This window comes from Coturnix japonica, chromosome 3, assembly GCF_001577835.2.
Source record: "Coturnix japonica isolate 7356 chromosome 3, Coturnix japonica 2.1, whole genome shotgun sequence".
NCBI classification, from domain to species: Eukaryota; Metazoa; Chordata; class Aves; order Galliformes; family Phasianidae; genus Coturnix; species Coturnix japonica.
Genome location: NC_029518.1, coordinates 93071319 through 93096461, shown reverse-complemented (window position 1 = coordinate 93096461; position 25143 = coordinate 93071319). Strand labels below are relative to the sequence as shown.

At 39.3% G+C, this 25143-nt stretch overlaps 1 protein-coding gene across 1 annotated transcript in view; it reads left to right on the top strand.

The window, feature by feature from the left end:
* Positions 1–25143, top strand: part of LDAH (lipid droplet associated hydrolase) — a 98534-nt gene that overhangs the window by 12944 nt on the left and 60447 nt on the right. Inside the window, exon 3 of the mRNA XM_015859555.2 lies at positions 14646–14780. Coding sequence (XP_015715041.1) covers positions 14646–14780 — 135 coding nt within the window. The remainder of the gene's footprint in view (positions 1–14645; positions 14781–25143) is intronic.

Below are 25143 nucleotides of genomic sequence, written 5' to 3'. Positions count from 1 at the left end.
CCAGTCACCCAAGTTCCATGCTGCAGTTGCTGGCTAGGAGCTAACATCGCCTAGTGCCATTTTGCTTCTCATAAATTAGATGTTTGGGGTTTTTTGTTTGGTTTTTTTCCCTCTTTTGTTCTATACTTTGTTTTTGGCCTTCAAGGACATTTATCTGCCTACATAAAAAGTACAGTTCAAGGAGAGATCTGGACACTTGGGCCATCTGGCAGCATATTCATATACCTAGACAGTTAGGAGTAGATAGCATTTTCCTCATGGTTTTTGAAGTATGAAATGCAGAACCCTTTAGAAGTCCAGCAATTTTCACATTTGAAAGGCATGTATCCCTAATTCAGATTTCTTATGGAATGAAGTAATGACTGCTACAGGTCAGTGAAAGAAACATCCAGCAACTCTCATTCAAAAAGCAAAGTATGCGAAGCAAGGTGTTCAGTGGTTGAGCGTGCTCAGTCCTGCTGTATATGGTGCATTATTTTGCGTGTTCAGCTGTTTTGGTGCATGCTCTTCCAGTTTAAATGAAGCTTATTTCCATATCAAAACAGGACATGGAGGGGGAGGAAGAAAGGAATGATGAAATCCTCAACTTCTGACAGAATCTTATCACAAGACACTTGAGAGTAACTCTTATGTGCTTATTTTCTTCTTGTTAGTTGGATTTCTCCATGGTGTGGAGGATTCCTTTCTGCCCTGACTTAACCTGAAAAAACTCAGGGGAGCCGATTCCACATCTTCATACTTCAAAATCAATGGAAAATTTCTTACGGAGTTTGGATTGAATTTAACTGTGCTTGAAGCAGTTAAAATGCACTGTGATCAGTGGAATTCAGTCTCATGCCAGAGCAGAGCTTTTGTATATGGTGGCCTGTGTATACTTCAATGAATCGACATGTTGAAATGTTTATTGTAGACTTGGTTGTTTTGTAACCTTTTTCCTCGTGTAAGTGAAATCTGTTTATTGAAGCAATTACTGTGCAGAAGGCCCAACTTGTTCTCTTGTCCTCAGTCCAGAATACATGTGTACTTGTTTACTGTTCTTAATATAATTTATTTTTTTCTATTAAAATAATTAAATTTTCCCATGAGAGTAAAGTTAAATGTATACAGTTGAAGGATCAGGTCCCTGGTTTTCTGGAAATGTAGGCGTTATGGGGAAAGACAGGAATTACTTTTTTTTCCTCTTGTGTCATAAAGGTCTGTTTTTTCCTTTTGCAGTGTTTGTTGAGTGTAAAATTAGCATTGAGGTATAAAATCTACTGCAGCAATATTTAATGTTGCTTGGGTTTGTTGGTTGCCAGGATCCACAGAGTGTAATGGAATATTTTTTTTTACCGTTTTAAGTGTCTATTTGCGTCTGTGTATTTACGAAACATTGGACCTTGTAAATAAATACAGTACACATTTTAAAACCACTGTGCTGTTAGACCAGCCTTCACAAAGCTCTTCTTGCATCTCGTTGGTGAAGTGCATTGTAATACCATCTTTCCAGACATCATAATTTTTATGATCATTTCTGTAATCTAGGCAACTTTGTTGTTTGCAGACCTGTACTCGAAAAGCTTACTTTATGGTTGATAATGCATGATGTAAATAACATTTGTTTTCTTTCTGGTAGAGAATACTATGAAAATTTTGTTCATTAATATACAAAAACCTCAAAATTTATTTGGCACACACGCAGGCTATTCCCTCTGCTTGCCAAATTTCCTGATCTACTTGCTTGCAATCTAATTGCTGCTGGGTTATTGGATCATCATTGTTTTACCAACACAAGCAGTGACTTCGTGGTGTTTAAGTCCTTAAAGGCTTTAAACAGAGGCTTTAAACAGATGCTTACTTTACAGTATAAGGATTTAATCTTGTGAGCTGATCCTCCAAGTCAAGTGTTGTTTTTGTATTTCCCCACAACAGATGGTTGGATTTTGATCTTCTCTTTAGAGTAGCTGCATGACTGACTCCCCCATCACCACTGTCACTTGAAGACTACTTTTTCAGTAGTGAAAATGGTACAAACAATCTTTGTGGATTATGACAAGTCTCTAATGGGTTCTGCCTTGAAGTGAAGCTTCCTCTTACAGTCTTTTTTTGTTCTATTTTTGACTGTGCTGCAAGGAGTCTGAAAAGCTTTCAGTACTTTATCTGGCTTTGTCTTCACCTCTCCTCATTTAGTGTTTAAACATCATCTTTCAACATTTGCTAAGTTTATTAAATGCCACCATGTAGTAATAATTTGCATTAGATCTGATTGTATAGCTCCGAGACTTAATTTCTTTGTATTTCGTGGAGGGTTTTTACTTTTTTGGTTGATTGGTTTGGTTCTTTTGCTTCCACTAGAACTGCTTTCATAGGGTTGTTAATCATCCCCTCTGCTGAGCAATTGCTGTAGTGAATAGTTTTTCAGAGGTCTCCTGAAGGATCTACTGCTACCACCGAGACCGTGGCTTTGCTTATCGGTGAAAATTAGTTCATGACTCTACAAGCTACATAAAATGTGTAAACCCATTGGATTTTAGGGTACGCTTTAATTTAAACAAAATCCATGGGTTTAAATTGTCTTGTTGGTGTGGTAACCATTTCCTAGCAAGAACAACAAGTCCTAGTAAGGACTCCCAGTATTAGCTGATTAGGATGCAGGGGATGCAGCTTCTGGCAGCCTTGGATAGAATGTAATTCAGAATCCAGCATGTGAACTTTAGTACTTAATGTGTGCTTAAACCTGTGAAACCTGTGTTAAACCTTCCATCCTCATAGAGAGCAAGTATTACTTATGTCAGCAGTCAGTGTACCCCCAGCACACAGTAGTGTTCACTTTGTCTTGGAAATACAGCTGGGCAACAGGTGAATGCTGCTGGCAATGAGAAATAAGGACAGGTGAAGAGGGGAGATGACTCTCTACCTCTTGGCTGATGGCATCTTTAGGTTCTAGCACCTGTTCTAGTGCTGTATATACACTCACTGAAGAAGCTCCAGCAATATTTCTATGAACAAAATCAAGTACCTGTTCTGTCTGCATTAAGCAACGAGATCTATTTATGTATTTCTTTAGGACTGAATGCTACCATTTTCTTCTGTGGTTTTGGCACTAACAAGCTGGCTATGAGAGTGAGATTAGGTTATTTATTTATGTATTTATTACGATTCAGTATGGATTTGTGAGACCTGGTTCTTAAAGAGGACTAGCTTAATATAACACATCTAATCAAGATGATGGAACACGAATGTTCATGATAAGAAACAGTATTTCCTAGGAATTTTTGTGTGACTCGGAGCTGGGGATGGGCACAGTCAGGACTGTTTCTACCTACTGAGGGATGGGGTTGCTCAGATGCTGTGGGGATGGTCAAAACCCAGCTGGGCACATTGCTGGGCAACTGGTTGAGCTAACAGTGTGTGAATGGGAGGATGAACCGGGTGGTCTCAAGAGGTCCCTGCCAATCTCAGTGGTTCTGTGAATAAAGCTCAAGGGCTGATCATCCAGGCTTTTTGTCCCAGTCTGGATTTGGATCTCAGTTGATTTATCTATTATATTTTTAGGAGCATAGGTGGTAGCAGACATAATCATATGGATATTTGTAGATAAATACTTGATTAGAATTAGTCACCTGGGCAAGAACGGTAGTTTAAGCTGCCCGCTTCTTGCCTTCACAGCCATATTGCATAGTAAGTGCCTTAACTCTGCAGTGAGGTTTTGTTGGAAGAGGTATGCCAGAAGAGGGAGCTGTTTTAAAGATTAGAAAAAATAGTGTTTTTTGAAAGCTTTTTGCTGTAATAGTCAATAGTATCATACGCAAGCAGGTTTCATGCTACCATCCGAATGCATATGTAGGCACTGTTTCTTCTCTACTTGTGCATCTCACCCACACTCTAGAAAAATAGTTTTATAAGACCATTCATGTGACAGTGATTAATTGGTTCTGTTGGTTGTTGAGGGTCATAAAAATGCCTTCAACTTGTGTTATGGAGAGGGAAATAAAGGAGACCCAGTTAGAGCAGCAAACACAAGGACTGGAATGCTGGAGCTTTTGTTCCCAGCCTCGCCACTGGGTTGCTTTTCAATAGATGCTTCAGCTATCCTCACAAATTGTGTACCAAACAAATCTTTGTTCCCATTTGGAAAATTTATCTAATCTATCACCAGAGTCTCTAAGTTAGTGTTCAGTAATGATCAGCTAACAACGAGTAAGTAAATTAACAATAAAAGCACAACTGGATAGAGGGAGACGACAAATGCTTCCTCTCTTAGAATGTTTAACTCTGAGCAGGACATACATCATCTTCTGTTTGTTCAGCACTAAGACATTAAAGAAAATAAAACAATTAAATACGTCAACTCTTTATTATGGGAAAAAAGGGAATCTTTTCATTTTGGATGTTAATGGCTTGAATTAAGTAATGCTTGTAGTTGCAGCGAGAAATTTTAGATGAAAGTCATAGTGTTACTTCACTCCTGTTAATATTAATATAATTGGAAATGGATGCATGTAGGGTAACTTAGTTTTTAATATCTCAAGCTGAGTTTAACAGGTTGTTTTCCTCGTGTATATGTCTTCATCTGCTGTTTTCTGTGTGGATGTATGTCTTCCACCCTGTTAACACTATGTTTTTTTCTTAATCTTCACTTACCTCTGTTCATTAGAAGTACAAGGCACTCATTCTTACCTGTGCCCATCTTCCCCGTACCTTTCCAGGCAGAGCAGTGCTGCTGTTGACGGATTTCAGTTGAAGGAATGAAATGGAAAGGAAAAGGGAATTGGGGGGCACAAAAATGAAGGTGATCGACTTCAGAACCTTGTGTTGAGTCTTGGCTGCCATGACATGGCGTGTGGAAAGTCAGGCACCCCAGAGTGGTGTCCAGCTCATACATAAATCACATGACTAATCAACAGGAGCCCAAAATATCTTCATTTTGCATCTAGAATTCTGTCCTGGGGGTAGATGTTTACATCAAAAGGCTGAGCAGGATCTCTTTACTATATGTGCAGATACCGCCTTTATTTATGTATCTTCATAAGAAAGTTAAGCTTTTTTATGTAGTAGCTGAACAGCAGCATTGATCTGTTCTCTGGTATTGGCAGTATGTGAAATTGCAATGATCTTCAGGACAAGGTTTAGCTGAGCAGAGCATTCCCTGTAGAACAGCGTGCCTTACGTTTATGACAGTGAGTTAACCAAGTGGGAACTGCAATGAGTTCACTGCGCTTTCTGTGCAGGGAAGGTGAACTCTGTGCTGTTATAATGACTATAGCAGAGGGCTTGAGGCAACCATGTGGTGCTCTGAGTGTGTTACTTGGCTGCTGTGCTGCTCCTCAGGCTGGCTCTGGGAAAGCCAGCTGGTGTTCCTGAAAGTCTTTTCCTGTATTCCATCTGTCTGTCTAATGACCTTATATGATCAATGTCAGGTAAGAAACACCCTCCTGGTGAGTTTCCGTGCTTCCTTTTTGTATTAGAAGTTGGGATGTAACTGAACATCCATTTGGATTTGAGTGCTTTGTCAGGGCACTGGAGGGCAAGCCTGAGTATCCATTGAGCTCTTGCCTTAGGAACATCTGCTTTATGGTCCTGAAGCAGTATAGTAGTTAAAAACCATAGAGTGTATATTGAAACCCACTGGGAAATCCAACAGTTTTACTGCTTAAAGCACTTAAAATACTTCGTAAGACCATAATTGCACAATCCAAATGTTTGTCAACAATAGTGGCATGAGGTATTCCTCTTCCCACCACACTGTGCCACTCCACCCCTTGGTTATGCCAAAACAATAGTTTGAGAGGTCGTGCTGTGAATTAAATAAATCCATACAGTTACTTCTAGGGTCTTTTTTGGAGCTGGAGCAGTTCCCTGTCTGGGTTCACAGCATGGCCCCGCAGGGCTCTGCCAGTGTAAGTCAGGCTGGTGAGCTGTGGTAGGGGGGTGGGAATGGCAGGAGGAAGGTGGAAGGGAGTTCCTTCAGTTGAACGTGTTGCAGAACTTTCTGATGTTTAATTATGGTGTCAGGCCCCAGCACACACAGCGCCTGTGGTTTCACATGCTCCATCCTCAGGCTTTTCTGGAAGGAGCTGGTACCCCACTGGTCACACCAGGTGGTAGTGATTCGCTGGGAATGCAGTGCCCCTTCCTTGCAGCTTCTGCTTTTGTTTATTCTGCAGCTCAAAATGAAGCTGCCAGCAGTCTGTATTTGACCCTGAGTTTTGAGTTTTTTGACATAGTGAATTTGTATGTTACTTTAATTTGAATTTTTCTTTTGCCTGAAGAAAAAAATGGATGGAGGTGAAGGAGTTTCTCACTCTCCAGTAGCTGGTATACACAGTACAAAAACAATCAATGACAACAGATTGTGCTCTAAGGGTTCGAAGTCTGTGTAGGGTAACAATCTAGATGGAAGAGATTACATGGGACAAGTTTATGTGTTTTTCTGTGGACCTGCTATAGGCACCGTGCTTTGGAAGGGGGAGTTGGACTTGATCTCGAGAGGTTTCTTCCAGCCCCTACGATTCAGTGTTTCTGGGATAAAGAAATAAAAGCAGAGCTTTCTATTTCAGTGGGACGTCAATGCAGCAGAACATTTTTTATCTGCATGCTTCCACTGGATGTGTGTTGTATGCTGTCATATTTTCTAAGTTTATTGTTGAAAAGAAACAAGATCAGTGACCAAAAAAGAAAACTCCTGATTACAAAATGCTTTCTTCCAACTTTTCTAGGTACTTGCTCCATTAGTAGCAGGAATGTTCATGGCTCAGTTACAGGTTCAATCTTATTTTCACTTGACCATGTACGTGCTTAGATGACCATGAGTGTTAGGTGATGTTAACTTTTTATAAGCGATGGAGTTCTTAGTTGTTAGTAGCACTTTAACTTTCTTGTACATGTTTTGGCTGGATTAGTCACTTTTCTTCCTGGCATCTGGTATGGTGCTGCGTTTTGAATTTAGGAGGAGAATAATGTTGATAATACGTTGATGTTTTAGTTGTTGCTGAGTGATGGCTCTGCAAACCCGAGGGCACCTCTTTGACAGGTCATTATAAGAGACTGAAGAGATGAGCGTGCACAAGGAGCTGGGAGGGCAGGACCAGGACAGCTTACTGAAAATGGCCAAAATAATGTTCATGTGGTGCCATGCTGAGAATTACCAGGGGGACCCAGTAATCAGCTTGAGGAGTTGACTGGAGGGAACCAATTCTCAGAGACTGTTAGGGCATCAGTCACCAAGTAGTCAGCAATTACACTGTGCATCACCTGCTTTATATATTCTTTTATAATAACGATTGTCATTTTGCCTTCCTTTTCTATCCTATTACACCGCCTGTATCTTAACCCATGAGTTTTATATTTTTTCCCTTTCTCTCCATCACTCCACTGGTAAATGAATGAGCCAATGGCTGCATGGTGCTGAGCTGCATGCGGGGTTAAACCACAGTGGTCTGTTGTTTCTGTTCTCTGACTGGGATTAATGGAATCTTTCTGGGTCAAGTTCTTGTGGATTTGTCAATGAGATGTGCTGTCTGGACTGAGATCCAATTTCTTTGAGGCTCTCTGTATTTCACTATGCTAAACAGTTAGACTTTTTGTGTAAATTACTCCTTGGGGATAAAAGTAATTTGTATGTAAAACTTTGAAGGTATCATCTGACTTTCCCCAAATATTTGTGAGTGATAGGGACCTCAAAGATACGAAAAAGATAATAATTTGGATGGAAGATATACAGACCAGTAAAATACTCCCTGAAGTCGAGAAGTCTTCTGTCCTGTATTAGATATTAGAAAATTCAGTTCTTAGGATGCTACACTTCATTATTTAGCTGCTTATGGATTACTTGTTTGTGAGTAATGTTTGAAAATATGCTGACAGTTTTGCTTTGTTTACTGGGTCAGCTTCCATTGTCTTTAGAAAAGAAGAAAAAAAAAATCATTAAAAATAAAAACTTCCTCATGCAAAGAGGAGCTCGTATGTCAGATCTAGGCTCAAAATATGCCACTTTTGTTGAATTTCCCAGCGCTCCACAAGTACCTCTGACAGGGGTTTGGCACATTTAGGCTTGTTGAGTTTGAGGAGGCAGAGTAATGACAGGATGGTTGAAGATCCAACTGTGCTTGATAGTAATTCCCTCCACTAAATCTGGGTGGCAGATGTGACTTACTGAAGTGACTGACTGAAATTTCTCAATCTGAAGTCTTCTCTCCATGTCCTCTCCCTATTAATGAGGCGTTTTCAGCATGGTTCTTCCTGCCTCCCTGGCCACAAAGCATAATCAAGAGAGGAAGTAATCCCTCCCCTGCAATGTGCAGAAGCTCGACTTGGCCTGAGTTATGGAAATATTGTGTTCTCTGGTATTTTGTTTGATTTGACCATTTAATGAAGAATCTGTTTCTCTTCATGTGATATCTAAGGCAGAAGGGAAGCTCAAATACCTACCTATGATGTAAAACCAGTTTTTGTATGTGTATCTTGTGCTATTAATTCATATAAAATGTGCGTAATGTACATCTCCTTCCTAGTAGCTATTGCTAGAAGTGCCCGAGCTGATATATAGCGCCAGTGGAAATCATACTTTTATTTAGTGATCTCTTTGGAAATCAGGAAAAATAGCTTTCTCCTTTCAAACTGTAGATAATGTGTGGCCTTATTTCTATCTTGATAGCAGCTTCTATTGATTGCTGCAGCATTTCTCAAAATAATGTCCCCCATTACATTCAATAACCAGATTATGAGGACAGTAAAACCAGAAATTCAGTAAATCATTGCTCTTGGCCTGTTGTTTTCCCATTATGAGTGCGATGGAGGATTTTGATTATTGTCCTGCTGTCCGTCTTTTTGAAAGCAACTCCTGATTATTCTCAATGAATCTTAAGACTCAGAAAGAATAAATAAATATGTAGTAATATGTAGTTATGTAATGCCTTTCCACCTTCAAGTTTTAGATCTTTTATATCTGATACTAAAGTCCTATGAAACAGAAGCTCTTCACAGTAGGTCGGAACTGGCTAAAATCTGTGCTTGTACATGGTTACTTGTGCTGACGGAGAAGGGAGGTGTTGGGAGTGTTTCAGTTGAAGCCTTTATGGAACGTCTACTCAGAGCTGCTATAAACAGCCTTAACTGCATGGTTTCACTCTTAGGTTTTCTTCTTGATTTATTGTTTGCAGAGTAGGTTGTTGCTTCGCCTTTCTGTGCTTCAGGAGACCGATAAGAGACAAAAATAACCGTAGACTGCTCTCTCAAATGTTGCATTCTTTTGGCATCCCTGAGCCTCAAAAAGAAATCTTTTCTTCCCATAGAAACTACAGCAACACAATTCCAGACTTTTAGAATCATAGAATCACCAAGGTTGGAAAAGACCTAAAAGATCATCCAGTGCAACCATTCACCTATTACTAATAGCTCCCACTAAACCATGTCCCGCAACACAGCATCCAGTCTTTCCTTGAACAAAGAAATCATCACTATCCCATATTAATTGTCTCCATGCTGCCATAGTCAATTTTCACTTGCTTATAGAATATTTCATCTATCTTAAGACAAAATAAACGCTCTGAAGCCCACAAACTTACACTTTTTGTACACTGAGCAACAGTACAGCATAGACAAATATCTGATACAGACTTGAAAATGTCATTTCTGCTGCCTTCTGAATTTGTTTACTTCCTTCTTGTACAGTATTCAAAAGTGATAGAGTCTGCGGAGCTATTTATCCAAACAAAACCATTTGTGGTGATCTTGTTTTTTGAATTGTTTATTTTTTTTGCCTTTGTCTTTTTCTGGCTGAATTTGTCTCATCAGTGTTGCGTTGTTATTCAGATGTTTCGTTGACATTGTTGTGAACCCATGTGACACCAAGTCTCATGTTCCTCTTCTGCTGCATCCTTTGTTTTCCTTTGTTTCCTTTGGAAGGAGATAGTTTTCTGTTGGTGCAAGTCTGCTTCAGTCACTGAACTCAACAAGTCCCTCTGGGAACTTGAGACCCAATGTAAAGCCTGCAGGAGGGGTTGCAGTACAGATGGGGTCAACCACCTCTATATGTCTAAAGTAGTAAAATATCTTTATCTGTTTAAGTGCACAAGAGGCTGTGCATGTGCAGGTGTGTACCAGGAGAACTAATTTAAAAGGTTAATGTCTAATCTGCATGCAAGTATTAGTTAATTGCTCACCCAAGGAAATCCTGGTTCTTGCTTTTAAAATTCAATTGTTTTACAAAAACAAAGTCCATTTGTTTTGTTTTACTCTGATATATCAGTCTTAAGTCTCTCCCAAGAACCATTTCTTTACAGGTGTGTGAAAAGAATAATTCATATGTATATTTATATATCTGCATGTGTCTTACCTGATTGAGATATTAAAGGTAGATACTTAAATGAGTCTGTGGAGTTCAAAACTGTGTTACACCCCTGTAATATCATGTCATCACAGATAAAATCCACTGGGCTTCCATTCCAGACTTCACGTCATATCTGTCTGAATAAATGTTTTGAGTCATTCATGTGAAGAAACAAGCATGTGTTTTCCCATCACAATTTCTAGCTGTGAATTCTTATTCAAGGGCTCAAGGCACTGTTCTCACTTAGGCAAAAGCATCGTTGTTTGTTCAGCTCAGGTTTTCTCGGGATGTCCATAGGATCTCTTCAGAAGTACATGAACCCATGTTTGCCCTGAAGGTGGAACAGTGCTTGAGAATAGCAGGCAAATGTATTTGCTCTGTGAAATGTGCATGAAGAATGCGTGTTATAAAAATTCATATGGAAGTTTTACAGCTGTATCAGGCTAAAATCTTACATATTTTCACCTATATTTATCGAGAGAAAATGTGAAATATTCCTGAAAAACCTCTGTAATAAGCAGTTACTGGCACCTGGCTGAATCCTTCAGAGATTCCCTGTTTTCACACCTCTCGCCAGTATATTAAGGAGCTTCCCAGCCAAATTCGTGATTCCACAGTTAGAGGGGATCAAACGGAGCTTCCACATGTGTTTCTGCAGAAACACATCCTTGTAATTGTTTGCTCCTTGGCTGATGTTGCTCCCTTAGCGCACAGTCTCTAAGCAGAGCACAGAGCTAAGAATCTCAGTCCCCTGCATCTGCAAGCAGGTGGAAGTTTAATTGATGGGAGGTTGTGATGATCCTTCAGTCATTATTGACAGGTTTAGTTGAAGCTCGTTGACCCTGTGTGGCATAGAAATGTGTGTTTCCTTTTAAGGCCTGACTGTCAACTGCAATGCCAGTTTATGCCTATTTTTCCCAAGTGTGAGAACATCATTGTATTTCATATATATGTATATTTTTTTACATGCTCCATTTAAATCCTCCCGACATCTGCGTGGGCTGCTTTCCATTCATTAACATAGGGGAGTTGCATCTTCTTCCATGGTGGCTGGTCAGATGCCAAAAAACGGATTAAGTTTCCTTGAGTGAGGAACTTGTCATGTCAATCCTTCTGGCTGGAGCTGGGGAGCTTTGGCAGCTCTGTGAGGAGGCACTTGGAACCATTGCCACAAAAATGACTTTTGTGTGGTCCTGCTGTGCACCCCTGGATTTCAAATGTGATTTATGGCTGCTCATTTAAAAACAAACAAACAAAAAAGGGCCTGCAGTTGCTTTTGTTGCAGGATATTATACTGTGGTATACATACTTAATTCTGAAACTGTGGATTATTTCTAAAATTAAACTCATGGTAATTACTGGCATGTTTTCCAGTTCCTCAAAGGTCTCTGTAAGCCTACTGCTGGCTGTGTGTTTCCCTTCTTGTATTCATGTAGCTGCTTCTATTCTTTATGGTCCTGCTGAGGTCCCAAAGGAAACAGAAGACAAACTGCTTGAGAAGTGCGTGGAGCTCCGCAGCCCAGTGCCAGCTACTGCTGTTGCAGATGATCTGGTTTTGGAGACAGCTGAACATACCGAGGGACATCCTGCAGGACAGTTCAGGGCACAAAAGCTCAGTTCAGAACAAGGTGTAAGAAATCCCTTAGTGCTTTGGGGTGATTTAGCTGCACAGTAATCTTCTTTGCTCCCCACTTTCTTTGGTGTTCTCTATAGCCTGATGAAATAAATACTTCTCAGTTTAGATTTCCCTTCCAGAGCTGCTAAGAATTACTTTCACTTTTTCTTTCAGTCTCTGTTTCATTTGCTTGAACTCTGTATGTTTCTGATGTGCCCCTTGCAGGATAGAAGGCCTTTCCTGTGTGATTTGCTATATGTCTTTGTAACCTGAAGTATTTCACAATTGTATAGGCAGGCCATGTTTGTCCTTATGACACGTTATAGAGGTGATCAGGATGAAAGTGATGATTAGTGGTACACTGGGTTAGATACATTGCTTACAGGAGGTACTGTCTCTTCACTGCATCTGTCTTTATAAGATGGAAGCCACTGGTATTTAAAATGTTAGTTTATTGGAAAGAGCTTTAACAAGAACATGGAACACTCAGAAAAGCAAGAGAGTTTTGTTTTCAAGTTAAAAACTGAGGGACCTGGAGTTGTAATAGAATATATCGATGAACTGAGTTGTGTTATGGGGAAGGACAGTGACGGAAGGGAGTTCCTTGTTACTGAACTTTGTGCGTGCACCAAATAAAGTGGCTTTACTGGGTTCTGACTGGCTGAGTAAAATGTCCACTTAACACATTCTTCCCATAAAATGCTTAAATGTTTTTTGCAAATGAAGCTAATCTGCAGTGTCTTACACTTTTGTGTCGTTAACCTGGTCACCACTTACATATATTACTTTTTTTTCTATGAAGCAATGTAAGTGCCGTTTAAAATCGAGCACAGTTGAGAGTGACTGCTTAAGATGTGCTTTTTGGTTCACATGACTGCAACATGAGGCTTGCTGGCATGCACGGATGATTCAGGTGCTCTAAGGTGTCTGAGAATTAATGTGGTTTTCAAATGATTGGAGTAGTCTTCAAATCATGAAGGTTAGCATTGCATTTGCTTATGGTTTCCATTTTTGGCACTTAGGGGCTGAGTGCAAGAACATAGGTTTGTTTTGACATACTCGGAAATCCTTAAAATGCATGAGTAAGTGCTGCATTGCCTCTATACCCGTGTGATGAATTTAGTTCTCATTCATACTCTTCAAGACTTTTTCATCAACAACAAATCTAACAGCTGACCCCTGAGCATGTCTTTTACCTTGAGCAGGTGTGTATCAAGAATAGGAGAAGGGGATTTCTTCCACATTCGTGGATCTGCTTTTATCTGTCTGACATGCACCTTCCATTTAGTACAGGATAAAAATCTCATTATCCCCAAAGAAGTATCACTGAGCTTCGAGAGAGCTCTGAGAGTTCTATGTCATATATATTTGATCCAAAGCTTCACCCTGTGGTTTGTCATGGAATAGAACCATAGAATCATTAAGATTGGAAAAGACCTCTAAGGTCATCAAGTCCAACCATCAACCCATCCCCACCATGCCTACCAACCATGTCCCTCAGTGCCACATCTCCATGGTTCTTGAGCACATCCATGGATGGTGACTCCCCCCACCTCTGTGGGCTGCCTGTGCCACTCCACATTCCAGTCCATTTCAGAGAATTGTTTCCTGATACCCAGCCTGATCCTTCCTAGCACATTTCTTACTTCTTTCTTCTTCAGCTGATGACTCAGTGATGAGAATCCTTACATTTTGTGTACTTTGTGCACTTTATTTTGGATTCCTGCTACCTTCCATGTGTCAGTACTGGAGTGAGCTTCTGAACACGCCTGTTCTGGTAGGCTCACGGTACCTTCTAAACTGCTACTCTGGAGTCATTAAATGCTACTTTGGAAATGCTGCATTGAGAGAATGGGCCTCTTTGGAGAGCAATGAACTTACTTTGTGCTATCTGAAGAGCGAAACACCAAGCCAGATGCCCACTATTTGAAGGGAAGGAGTGGGATCAACCCAGTGTAATTTCTGTATACCATTTCTACGCACACTAGTTTGACAACAGCTCGGACTCTTTCCCAGTCACTACTTACGCTCGGCCGCTCTGTTATTTCCATCAGACTTTTACAAAGGATTTTACACAGTTTTAATGTTTGTCTTTTTTTTTTTCCTTCATACTCTTGCAGCGATACGTTTGTGTTATTTTGTGATGCCTTTGTCTTAAAAATTGAATGACTTTTTTCACATGCTTCCTCTTGCTGTTGATGATATCCAAACTAAGCATTGCTGGTATATAAGTGAAGAACATGCAACTGAGCAGTCCTGTCTATGGTAGTGGGCTTCCATGCTATCTAAGAAAGAAAGAAACCAGTGGGACTACCCTGAGAGAGTAATAAATTAATAGGAAGAAAATATGCATTTTTATACAAGTGTGGTTGGAGATTTCTTTATATCTGCCCAATTTTCATGCTGTAACTTGATGAGATACATGAACAAGCTGCTTCAGCTTTAATAGGAGATTTTCTCTTTAGCACAGCTTCAATTTTAGCTTCTACAATACATTTTGATCTTCAGCATTTTCTATAGTATGCTTCTCATTTATGTCATGGTAGTGGAATTAGAACAGTTCAATAGCATAGTCCCTACTACTGGGAGAACAGAAATTGGAAATGTATAGGAGAAATTAAATTAACAAGTTCGTATATAATGCCATTTAGTTTGCTTTGAAGTACATTGCTTGCTTTTGAGCAGTTAATATTAACTGTGCTGGTGTGTTTCTTTTGGCAGGTAACCCTGGGCTGGCAGGTTATTACAGGACCTTTATAAAGGCGTTATATTGTGGACTAAATCAGCAGTATCCTGTCTGGGTTGTGAGCCATGCTGGACACTGTAAGCCTCCTAGTGGTATGGAGATGATAGAAGGTACTGTACTGTAAATCTTACACACTGTTGTTTGTCACACCCTTCTTCTTTTTCTTTTTCCTGCATAACTTGTTCCAAAGATGTTGAGTTTTTTATTTCCTCAGAACAGTCTTATGAAAAGGGAAGTTACAAAGGAAAATAAATTTTTAGGTAAACTAGATTTGTTAGTTTAATAAAGGCAGTAAAGAACATAGCAGAGTTTGCTGTTTGCAAACTTAAGAGGAAAGAAGAATATACTCTGATGCATTTAGAACAATAATCTATGAACTTTTTTGATTATGCACCTCCATCAGTAATAAATGTTTTTGAGCGTAACAGCAGATAACTGCAAGTTGGAAACTTTTCAACAGACCTTCAACTCCTTTTGGTAGGAAACAAAATGTTAGTTAAAGCTAACACATATCAGTGAACCAATCCTGAAATTGTTCATTGCTAGTTTGAGACTTACAACTGATTCAGTGCTGTCTCACTCACGGCCATCTCAGGGACTAAAATATACAGTCCTGCCTCAAGTTCCTTTAAAAGCACATTAAAAATGGGAGGTTGGATAGCAGCTCCTTGAAGCTAAGTTCCTCCAATGCATTCCATCTGTTTTTTTTCTCTGGCCAGCTCTTCTCAGTGAAGGCAGGTGCACATACCTGTATACAGCCATACCTTAGGGTGGTTTAATTCTCTGAACATTTGTTCTGTCTTGGTAAAAAAGAGAAAATACGATGTCACAGACCAGAATAAGAGACCATGGCTTTGGCTTTGTTTCTACTCAATACAACCAAGGTGCTTTTCTTTGTAGCAGAATAAGATCAAGAAAAAAAAAATTAACTGAAAACAGAATTAATTATTTATTGATTTTTGCTCATATTCTATGTATGTGAAGTGCAATGGAAATCCAAAGTAACGTGATTTATATCATAGGGATACAGTTGAAGAACTGAAATATAGCTGATAAAAGGGCTAGCACGTCTGTGTCTTATTTTTTTGTTCATGGTGCATCTTAATTTTCTACAGTGTTTTCTGTTGATTTCTCTTCAGCACAGAAAGTAGGATCATAGAATCATAGAATTACCCGGGTTGGAAAAGACCTTGAAGATCATAAAGTCCAACCGCAGCCTAACCATAGTACCCTAACTCTAAAAACCCTGAGCACCACAATCATATCCCTGAGCACCACATCCAAACGGCTCTTAAATACATCCAGGGATGGCAATTCAGCCACCTCCCTGGGGAGCCTATTCCATTACTTGATCTTCGCAGACCATTTTGAAATTGAGTTACATCATTAAGGAGAAATATAGGAAAAGTCTGAGATTCATTATGCGATCCCAAATGTTAATGTACCATCAGTGTGAGGTGAAATGGAAAACCTGAAAGTCCCGTGTACATAATTATATGGTATATTGATTGCTTCTTAGCTGTGTTTTTTACTGTTGCTACTCCTCTGACTAGAGTTTGACCAGCCCCCTGATTACTAATGAAACTGCAGAACTGACTGAGTGAGACGCTGCCTCTAGCTGAGGTGACATTAAACTACCAAAAACATTTAATAAAATCATTTGTGGAAACCTGAATTTATACTTGAGCAAGTTAATCATCTCCTTGGTTGTTAGGTAGTTGTCCACCTAATGACAGTGTGGTCATATTTACCAGATGTGAACCATAGATTGCTACTATTGTGTGAAATGCTGTTGTGGTAGGGAAAAAAGAACTAAAATAGCAGCCTGAGCAAGACAAAGAGAATGGTGTGCTATATAATAAGAGGGTTCTGTGGTATTTAGAACAGTGATTCTTGAACTGTGGTCTGTGACCCTTAGTGGTTCCCAGGACACTTGCTTGTAGTCCAAGAAGAGCTGGCTGATTAGACGGCGTTAGCTCAATGACTGGTTTCCACCTGCTCAGATTATTTCTTATCTCTAAATTGTAGAGGTGTGGATTTGAAGGATGGACTGTTCGGTGGATTAGGAACTGGTTGGCTGGATGCAGCCAAAGGGTTGTGATTAATGGTTCTGTGTCAGGGTGGAGGCTGGTCACAAGTGGTGTCCCTCAGGGGTCAGTCCTGGGACTGGTGCTCTTCAACATCTTCATCAATGACATAGATGGCATCAAGTGCACCCTCAGCAAGTCTGCAGATGACTTGAAGCTGAGTGCTGCCATCGATACACTGGAAGGAAGGGAGGCAGTGGATGCCCCATCTCTGGAGGCATTCAAGGCCAGGCTGGATGTGGCTCTGGGCAGCCTGGTCTGGTGGTTGGTGACCCTGCATGTTGCAAGGGGTTTGAAACTAGATGGTCATTGTGATTCCTTTCACCCCAGGCCATTCTATGATTCTGTGATCTTCTTTAAGGTGAATGAGAGCTTACAGCTTTTTATTCTGTCAGTATTAAAACACCTCAGTATTAGCATCTGTGGTGCTCCAGGAGGTCTTTGATCTTCAGATCTTCATGGTAGGAACACACTGGAATGTTTTAAATTGAAATATGTGAGAAGCAGGCAGCCCTAGAGATGCTGCAGTACTCCATTTACTGTAATACTTCTTTCCCATGTGCCACGTTCAGTTAATTATTCATACAGGAGCCGTTATCAATGCCTGTAATTATGCAAATGAATCCTTTGAGTGAAATGTTGGCATTTGGCATTGTTTTAATCAGTTCTGCTTAATTTTAAGCATGTGTTGAAAAATCTTGTTCAAGTCAGAATCAAAACTAAAAAAAAAATAAATATAAAACTTTCCCATATGTGCAGTATTTCTAAATTGTTTTATTATTTTCTTTTCTGGCCAACGAAAATGTTATCAATTTTAACTGCTCATAACATCATGCTTTATTTGCCATTTATTTATTCATAATGGTTACTTCAACGCTGTTAAGATGACTCTTGTACCACCTAAAGCACAGCTCTGTATTCCTTTGCCTTTGATGGAGTAGTGACCAGTTTTTGCTGGCGTTACTCAGAAGAGGGCTTTGCCTCTACTTTTGTTACAGCAATATGACAAACAGGTTCTCTGTTTTGTTGAAGGTTTTTCACTGCATCTGTCAGCATTGTGTCTGTATGTATATTATTTTTAAATTCCTTGACGAGCTTTATAATCCATTCTGGTGCTTTATCCAACCAGTTCCCCTGTTAAAGCTTTGTTCATCGATATCTACACATAAGGTTAATATAATTCTAATTCAAGGACTTTTTTTTAAAGTAACAATTTTTGAAACCTGATACATTCTTCTGGATCCATATCCACAAAACAGGACATTAGAGAAAAAAAAGCCCAGCATCTCTTGGAGAGTGTAATGTCTTCAGTGCATTCCAGGAAACTTTGGATGTAGGTTTTGAGATTGTTTATGGGTCATTTTCTGCCTTTCACTCCATGACTTAGGTATGTTCTCCAGCTGATACCATCTCTTCTAATTAGACACAGATGGCTGTTTAGTGAAGGGGAAAAAAAGCGTTTAAGAATTTGAACCCTATGAAAAGGTAACATATCTTCTGGTGTCTTGACTTTAGAAGGTGTGTCGTAGTTCACTGAAATGAGAGTGATGTGATGTTTTCCCATTCTATTGTAGGGAAAGTTAAAAAATGAAATGATTCAATAAACAAAATATTGAAATGATTCTGATTATTTTCCCAAGAGGGAATGCTTAAGAATCCTTTAATACAAATCAGATTGAAAAAACACATTTACATTTGCTAAATGACTGAAAATGGACAATCCCCATAGCAGAAAATAATCCCTGCTCTCTGAAGGTTTATCAGGCCTGGGTTTGTTTCAGTAGTTGAACCAAAATTTTATTCACTTGTGTAGGTTACTTCTGGGGGAAAAATATATATATATTTTATATATTATATATATGTGTACATATATATAAATTTATTAATTCCAATTTCTACTTTGGTGTACAAGCCTTACATTTAATTTTAATACTACAAAGCATGCCAGAAAAATGGTGTCAATCCTAATTCAGTCAATCCAGTGCTTCACGGTAATGTGATTTTTATTTCACTGTCATATACAGTCATAAGGCTGAGGAACTATCAGCAGTGCACTGCAGAATTCCAGATGCAGAAAATATTCAGATTTGCAACTTCAGCATCTGCTTGCTGTGGTTTTGGGGTTTCCTTTTCTTTAAGGAGAAACTTGGGTGTTTCAGAGAAACATAGAATAGAGTAAGGCAGGAAATGCAGGTGGCCTCACACCTCACACCTGTAGTCAGTGTCATTAATGAATTACTCATAGCTGTAGTCCACTGTGTGTGTTACGTCTCTTACCAAGATGTGGGCAAGGGCTGTTTGCTTTGAGTATTGAGCAAGGACTACATGGTCGCAGTGCTGTGGAAGCAGGATGCATGAGGGGCTCATGTTTCTTGTTGGATAAAGGAGTTTGTGTGTTTTTTTTTACCTCCCTTTGATACAGCATGGGACTATTACTTTGCTTTAGGCTGGACATAGTCTTGTTCTGCAGATTAAATACTATGTTTTGTGGAGTAATACAGCAATTAAAATCTTACCTACTACAGCTCTCAAATTAGTAGCAAGGTCAGGTGGCTGCTTGGTTGCTAAGTTAACCACTGTTGGGTTAAACCATACAATAGACTCTACTGACGTTCTCTAGGATTGCTGCTGTAGTGCTTCTGTTTTTGTTTTGTTTATTTAGTGGGTTGTTTGTTGGGTTTGTGGGTTGTTGGTTTTTTTTTTGAGAATAAAACTTTTCAGACATATTACCTCTGAGACCCCATTGACTACTGTTTAGATCACTGAGGGGAACTTAATCCTGCAGTTAATCATGAAGAGACTACTTTTCATAGTCCTGAATGCACATCGATACGTATTAAACATGATCACATTTAAATCTGTTCATGTGTAGAGCGCGGTTCAAATTCAGTTGCTATCTTTCAATATATATATATATATTTCAATGTTATAAAGCCACAGATAGTTTCGCCTATAATGACCAAGCAGCTTTGTACCAGTAATGTTTTAGCATCTATTTCAGTTATAATGCAAAACTTAAGAAGAAAAAATAAAGTTGTCACAGAACTTTTGGTGTGATGCCATACATGCTCTGCTCTGTAGTACAGCCAGGTGACTGTGAATAAAACCTACAGCGTTTTCAGCACAAGGGTTAGAAAGGAGTCTGCTGTCATGATTTTAGGGAATGAATCTGCCAGTTTTAAAACAATGTAGCAGTGCGAAAGGTATAAATCATAATTTAAAGTGGTTAATTTGACAGAAATGTGTTTCTTCCCCAAAGGTAGACAATTTGCATTCTGTCTTACTTTCATGTCGGTACTTAAAACGTCAGCAAGTGATAAAGAAATCTCCTGTATTTCAAGAAAGTACAAAGTGAAATTAGACTTTATCTCTTTGGCTTTGCTACTGCTTTTAATACAACCAGGTTTTTACATGTTTTCCTCCTCCCAGCTCTTATTGCCCATCATGACACCCTATGGAATAGGGCATCCTTTTTTTTGGCCAGTTTGGGTCAGCTGTCCTGGTTCTGTCCTCTCCCAGCTCCTTGTGACCCTCATCTTCTCGCTGTGAGAAGCTGGAATGTCTTTGGCTTTTTGCAGCACTGCTCAGTGACAGCTAAAACTCCGGTGTGCTGTCATCACCGTTTTCATAAACAATGCATCATATGAGCTTTTTCAAAGAAAATTCAACTATATCCCAGCCAAAACCATGACAGAATCTAGGATATAATATTGAAAACTTATTACAATCTGCCATTTTTGAAGAATACAAGTTAGAGATGGAACAACGTTATGTTTGCCTAAGTGGGTCGTTTATTCCTTAAAATAAGGATGCTGGTCGGTGTTATTATATCATCTGGACCTACTTATTTCAGGTGTTTACTCTAGATACTAAATATAGCTGGTGCCACTGTGATAGGAAATGCAGTCTTGTTGTTTTAGTATTACTTGAAAAACTTACCGTTATTTGAACATTTCAACCTTTGTCAATATCAGTTCTAAATACAATTTGGGGATGGATTTTCTAGAGAAATTAGGGCTGATCTAACAAACCAAACATTTTATCGTGGTCTCAGCAAAGTGTTGAGTGCTTCAGCAAATGTCATCCATTGATCTGTTCATTTACACCTTGCTGCACGTGGCTGTAAAATCCCATATTGTTATTTCTGTTACTCTATAGCTGCATATCCAGTTACCTTTTACCTGCTCGCTTGTTCTGCTTACCCCTCTTAATTCCGTACTGTATTCCTTGCCATTTTCTCCCACCCCTAAAATAATTCTTTTTACTCCCTCTCTTTGGAATAACACAGGTTGTCTTCCTTGGCCAGCTGTCTGCCTTTGCTCCAAGCTTTGGCTCTCCTTTATTTGATCTCAGCCTCTATTTCTCTACTTCTATCTGTTTAAACTTCCCAGACTTCTGAAGTGCTGTTTTCACTAGGTGTGACTGTTAGACTTACCTACTATGGTGCAATGTTATATTTATCGTGCACCTATTGAATCCGTTCCTATTAAATGACATCCAGTATTTTTTGTTCATTTCAATACTCATACAATTGCCACTGTCCTTTCTTTGTTTCTTGTTGTCATACTAGATGTAGCCAGTCTTGAGGATGTGCAGCATGTCATTATTTCAGTTTACTTCCATTGTCAACCCGTGCCAACACAAGTTGTTGTTGAAGTGTGCTTTTTACTGAAGTTACTTTCTGTTGCTTCATTCAGTAAGAAAGTCCCGTGCTTTAGTTTCAAGAATGAATTTTCACCATGTGAAACTGGAAGATGTTAGGTCTGGCCAAACTCAGAAAGATCTTGATACTAATGTGCTAAACAGTACAGAACTACCTTAGGGAGCAACGCCCTGTGTGTGTGTTTTTCCTGGATGGACCTATACATCACATGCCTCAGGCTGATGGCGCAAGATAATTCGAATGCCAGTAAAAAACATTTACCCTTGTAAAACTCAGTGATATTTCAGACCATATGTGAGATGAGTATTCCTAAGAGAAACACTCAACGTGGGTTGAAGGTGTACATCTGAAAGAGTACCACCTACCAGCAAAGCAAGGCAAACAGACTTCTGGGGGCATGAAAGTGGGATGTGTTAGACCTGGACTGATTTTTTGCAACCTAGCTCAGTAAGTCAGCCAGATAATGGGAATTATAAGCTTTCCATTGTCTTGTTTAAACGCATGCTGCTGGTATGATTCATAGAATCATTCATAGAATCACAAGGTTGGAAAGGACCTATAAGATCAACTAGTCCAACCGAAGGTAAACCCATGATAAACCCATCCTAATGCTCATGCTTAGTGTGTAGTCCTTTCATGTTTCAGGGCACGCCTCATGGCATATTTCTGCCTGAAAATTGAGAGTATCCAGAAAACAAGAAGATTAACATGAGCGATCAGCTTCCCATTTGCTCAGACCTTTTTGATTTTGCTCCTTGAAGTAATTGTCTGATGGAAATGTTGATCTGCTCCTGTACACTGGTGGTTCTCTAGCTCCCCTACTCTCTCAAGTTCTGATTGTTTTATTTTGCTTTTTGTTATTTTTGTTATAAAAACACTGAAAAATCTTATAAAATGCACTTTCTGCAGTTATTCAGTTTGACAGTAAAGTGCAGTCATTCAGATACAGAAAAGCCCATTTATAGGGGATATTAGATTTGGCTAATGTATGTAAAAATGATAATGGAAGTAAACATTGGCATAGAACTTCACAATAAAACTGCTTAAAGTTGCTTGCTTTGCCTAAATTAAAAGCAATCAACACAACTTTGTCTCAACACTTGCGCTATTATCTCATTAGACTCAGTAACAGCTGCTCTCACCAGGGGGAAGCAAGACTGGGAATGCAAAGTAAAAAGATGTATCTCAGAAATGTCTTCATGTAGGAATTTCAATGTCTCCTGTATGTTTTGAATCAAAAATTCTTTTTTAGTGAATTGTCCATTTAGTCCATTGTGTCAGGCTACACCAATACTAATTTAATTACGCTACAGCTTCCTTTCGACAACAGATTAGATGTTAAAGAAGCATATACCCAGCAATCGGTACAGATAGCAAAGGAAATCATTAGTTTAATTTACAAACGAAGGGTTGTTTTTCTAATAAAGAAAATATTGCCAATGACCACTACAGTGGCTTGAGTAAATGGTAATTTATTTGTAGAGGATACCTTTACAAAAAGTAATTACTCCAATAAACACTAATGAGCGGAATGTTTATCTTAAAAGTTGCATGAACAGTTCCTGAGGGTACCAGGGCTAGATTAAGGTCTAAGGGTTAATCTAAAACACAGTGCTTTAAAACCTGGTTCCTGGTGTCAGTAGGAGTTCTTCAGTGTTTATTGAACATTCTTTCACGGTTTCCATCCCATTTCATTGGCATTTTATCACTCGCTGATACAAATTATCCAGGGTTCAGTAATCAAATGAAAGATTGGGTGAAGCATTCAGGCTTCAAGCAATATATCTTTAGGGGATGTATTTTCTAAAAGATTTTCCCATCTTAGACCCACAAACCGGAAAGCTCAATTTTTAAGCTTACGATTCTCTTTAAACATTTTCAGATGGCATCATCCAGTGGTAACAAATTACTGTGTTTTGCTGCAAAAACAATCACATGGATTATTTGATTTACAGAATTAGACTTCTGACTATGCAGCCAAGTTAAGCAAGTAATCCTCCTAGATAATTTAGTCATGGGGCAGCTTTCTGTCCGTCTCCATGTGAAGGTAAAGATTAAACCTTCCACTGACTGCTCCATCTTAACACCAGTTACACAGTCCCAGTTTCTCATTCTCTCCCCAGTGTTTGTATAGGTTGTGTTGGAAAAGTGAGGTGGTTCTTTAAGTCTAAAACGCTTGGGCCAGTGTGTTGTGTTCTCTTATGGTCTCTGAGGATGAAATGCACCTAAGGTGACCCTGTGCTAACTGCTTGGTCACAGTGATGCCTTCCCTTTCCTAAGCTTTGGTATCATCACTGACCCATCAGTATCTTTTCCAGGTTTGTTTTCTTTCTCATGACGTGTTCGTGTGTTGAAACTTTTCTCCTCACTGTTATCACTAAGTAGTATGGGGATGTCATCCACCTGAAGAGGAAGAGGTGAACCCCTTTCCAGCTCTGAGCTGTTTCCAGTTACATTCTTTTCCTGTAAAATGTTCAGTTCTGAAAATTCTTATCCACGTTCTAAGTCCGTTACAGTTTGTCCTTAGATATCCTGGTGCTGCTTTCTAGAGTAAATGACTTGTACAGTGACAGATACAGGACTGGGTGGGGCTTTTTACTTTGCTTTTCCTCATGGCACCTCTTCACACAGATGCTGATGCCAGATTCAGTGGCCCTGTCCCCTTTGATGTTGTCAGTGTTACAAGGTCTCATCCAGTATTTTCCCCCTGTAACCTCACTATTCCTCTTCGCTGTTACAGTGCTCTAACGTAGACCACAACTGTGAAAAGCCAGCTACCAAGTGCAGAAGCATATGTGGGCTACATTATCAGTACTTATGAGAATCCTCCTAGGTTAATTTTCTTCTTAGGCAATAAGCAGCCCCTTGGTTTTGTTCAAGACAGGTGTCATCACAATTTTATAACAACTTTTGGGTCTCAGTGGCAATAGCATTGTGACCTATTCGTGTAAGGGACAAAATCTTGGGGAGTTTGTGTGGGTTGTTGGTTTTCTTTTTCTGCTTCGTAGTTGTTAGGATGCTTATCTTCTTCTCTATTATTAGAAAAGCAGAATAAAAGTATATTTTGCCTCATTGTTCCTGAGGAATTCCCAGATCTCATGTACAAGTGGATGCTGGGACAGACTTCGAGTCGCTCTCTGACAGTCAGATGAATGCCTGCATACTTAGCTGCGGTACTGTCATTCACTAGGAGCAGGGTAGCAGAGCGTTTGGATGTACAAATACTCCATTGTGAAATTAGGGAGGTGCACACACATGCGCAAAGTGTGTTCACTTTAATAGTAGCACTGGAAAATCTTGCCTCCAGTGTCTTTTTGAATAATTGAAGGAAAAGAGAATCTACGGTTTCTGAATAATTATCAATTTCAGGAATATACAGTATATATAGGTTAGTTTTGTTTGTTTGTTTGTTTTTGCCTAAGAATTTCCCATGCATACACAGCAGAAAAATAAACAAAATTATGTTATTTCGCTAAAAACCAAAGTCCTCTTCCCAAATGAAGATTAACTTGTCGACTAATCTCAGAGCAAACACTTTATTTTAATCTGTCATTGTTTTCTGACACTGGGTTTAGCAGAGGTCAGAAAAAGAGATTCATTAAAGTGATTATGCATTTGTTTTTCCAAAAGCACATCAGAAGATTGATGTTTTGCCAAAGAAAATAAAGAAGTACAGTATTTCTTTTAATACACTTCAGCTCAGTAAAGTCTTGCGATCACATG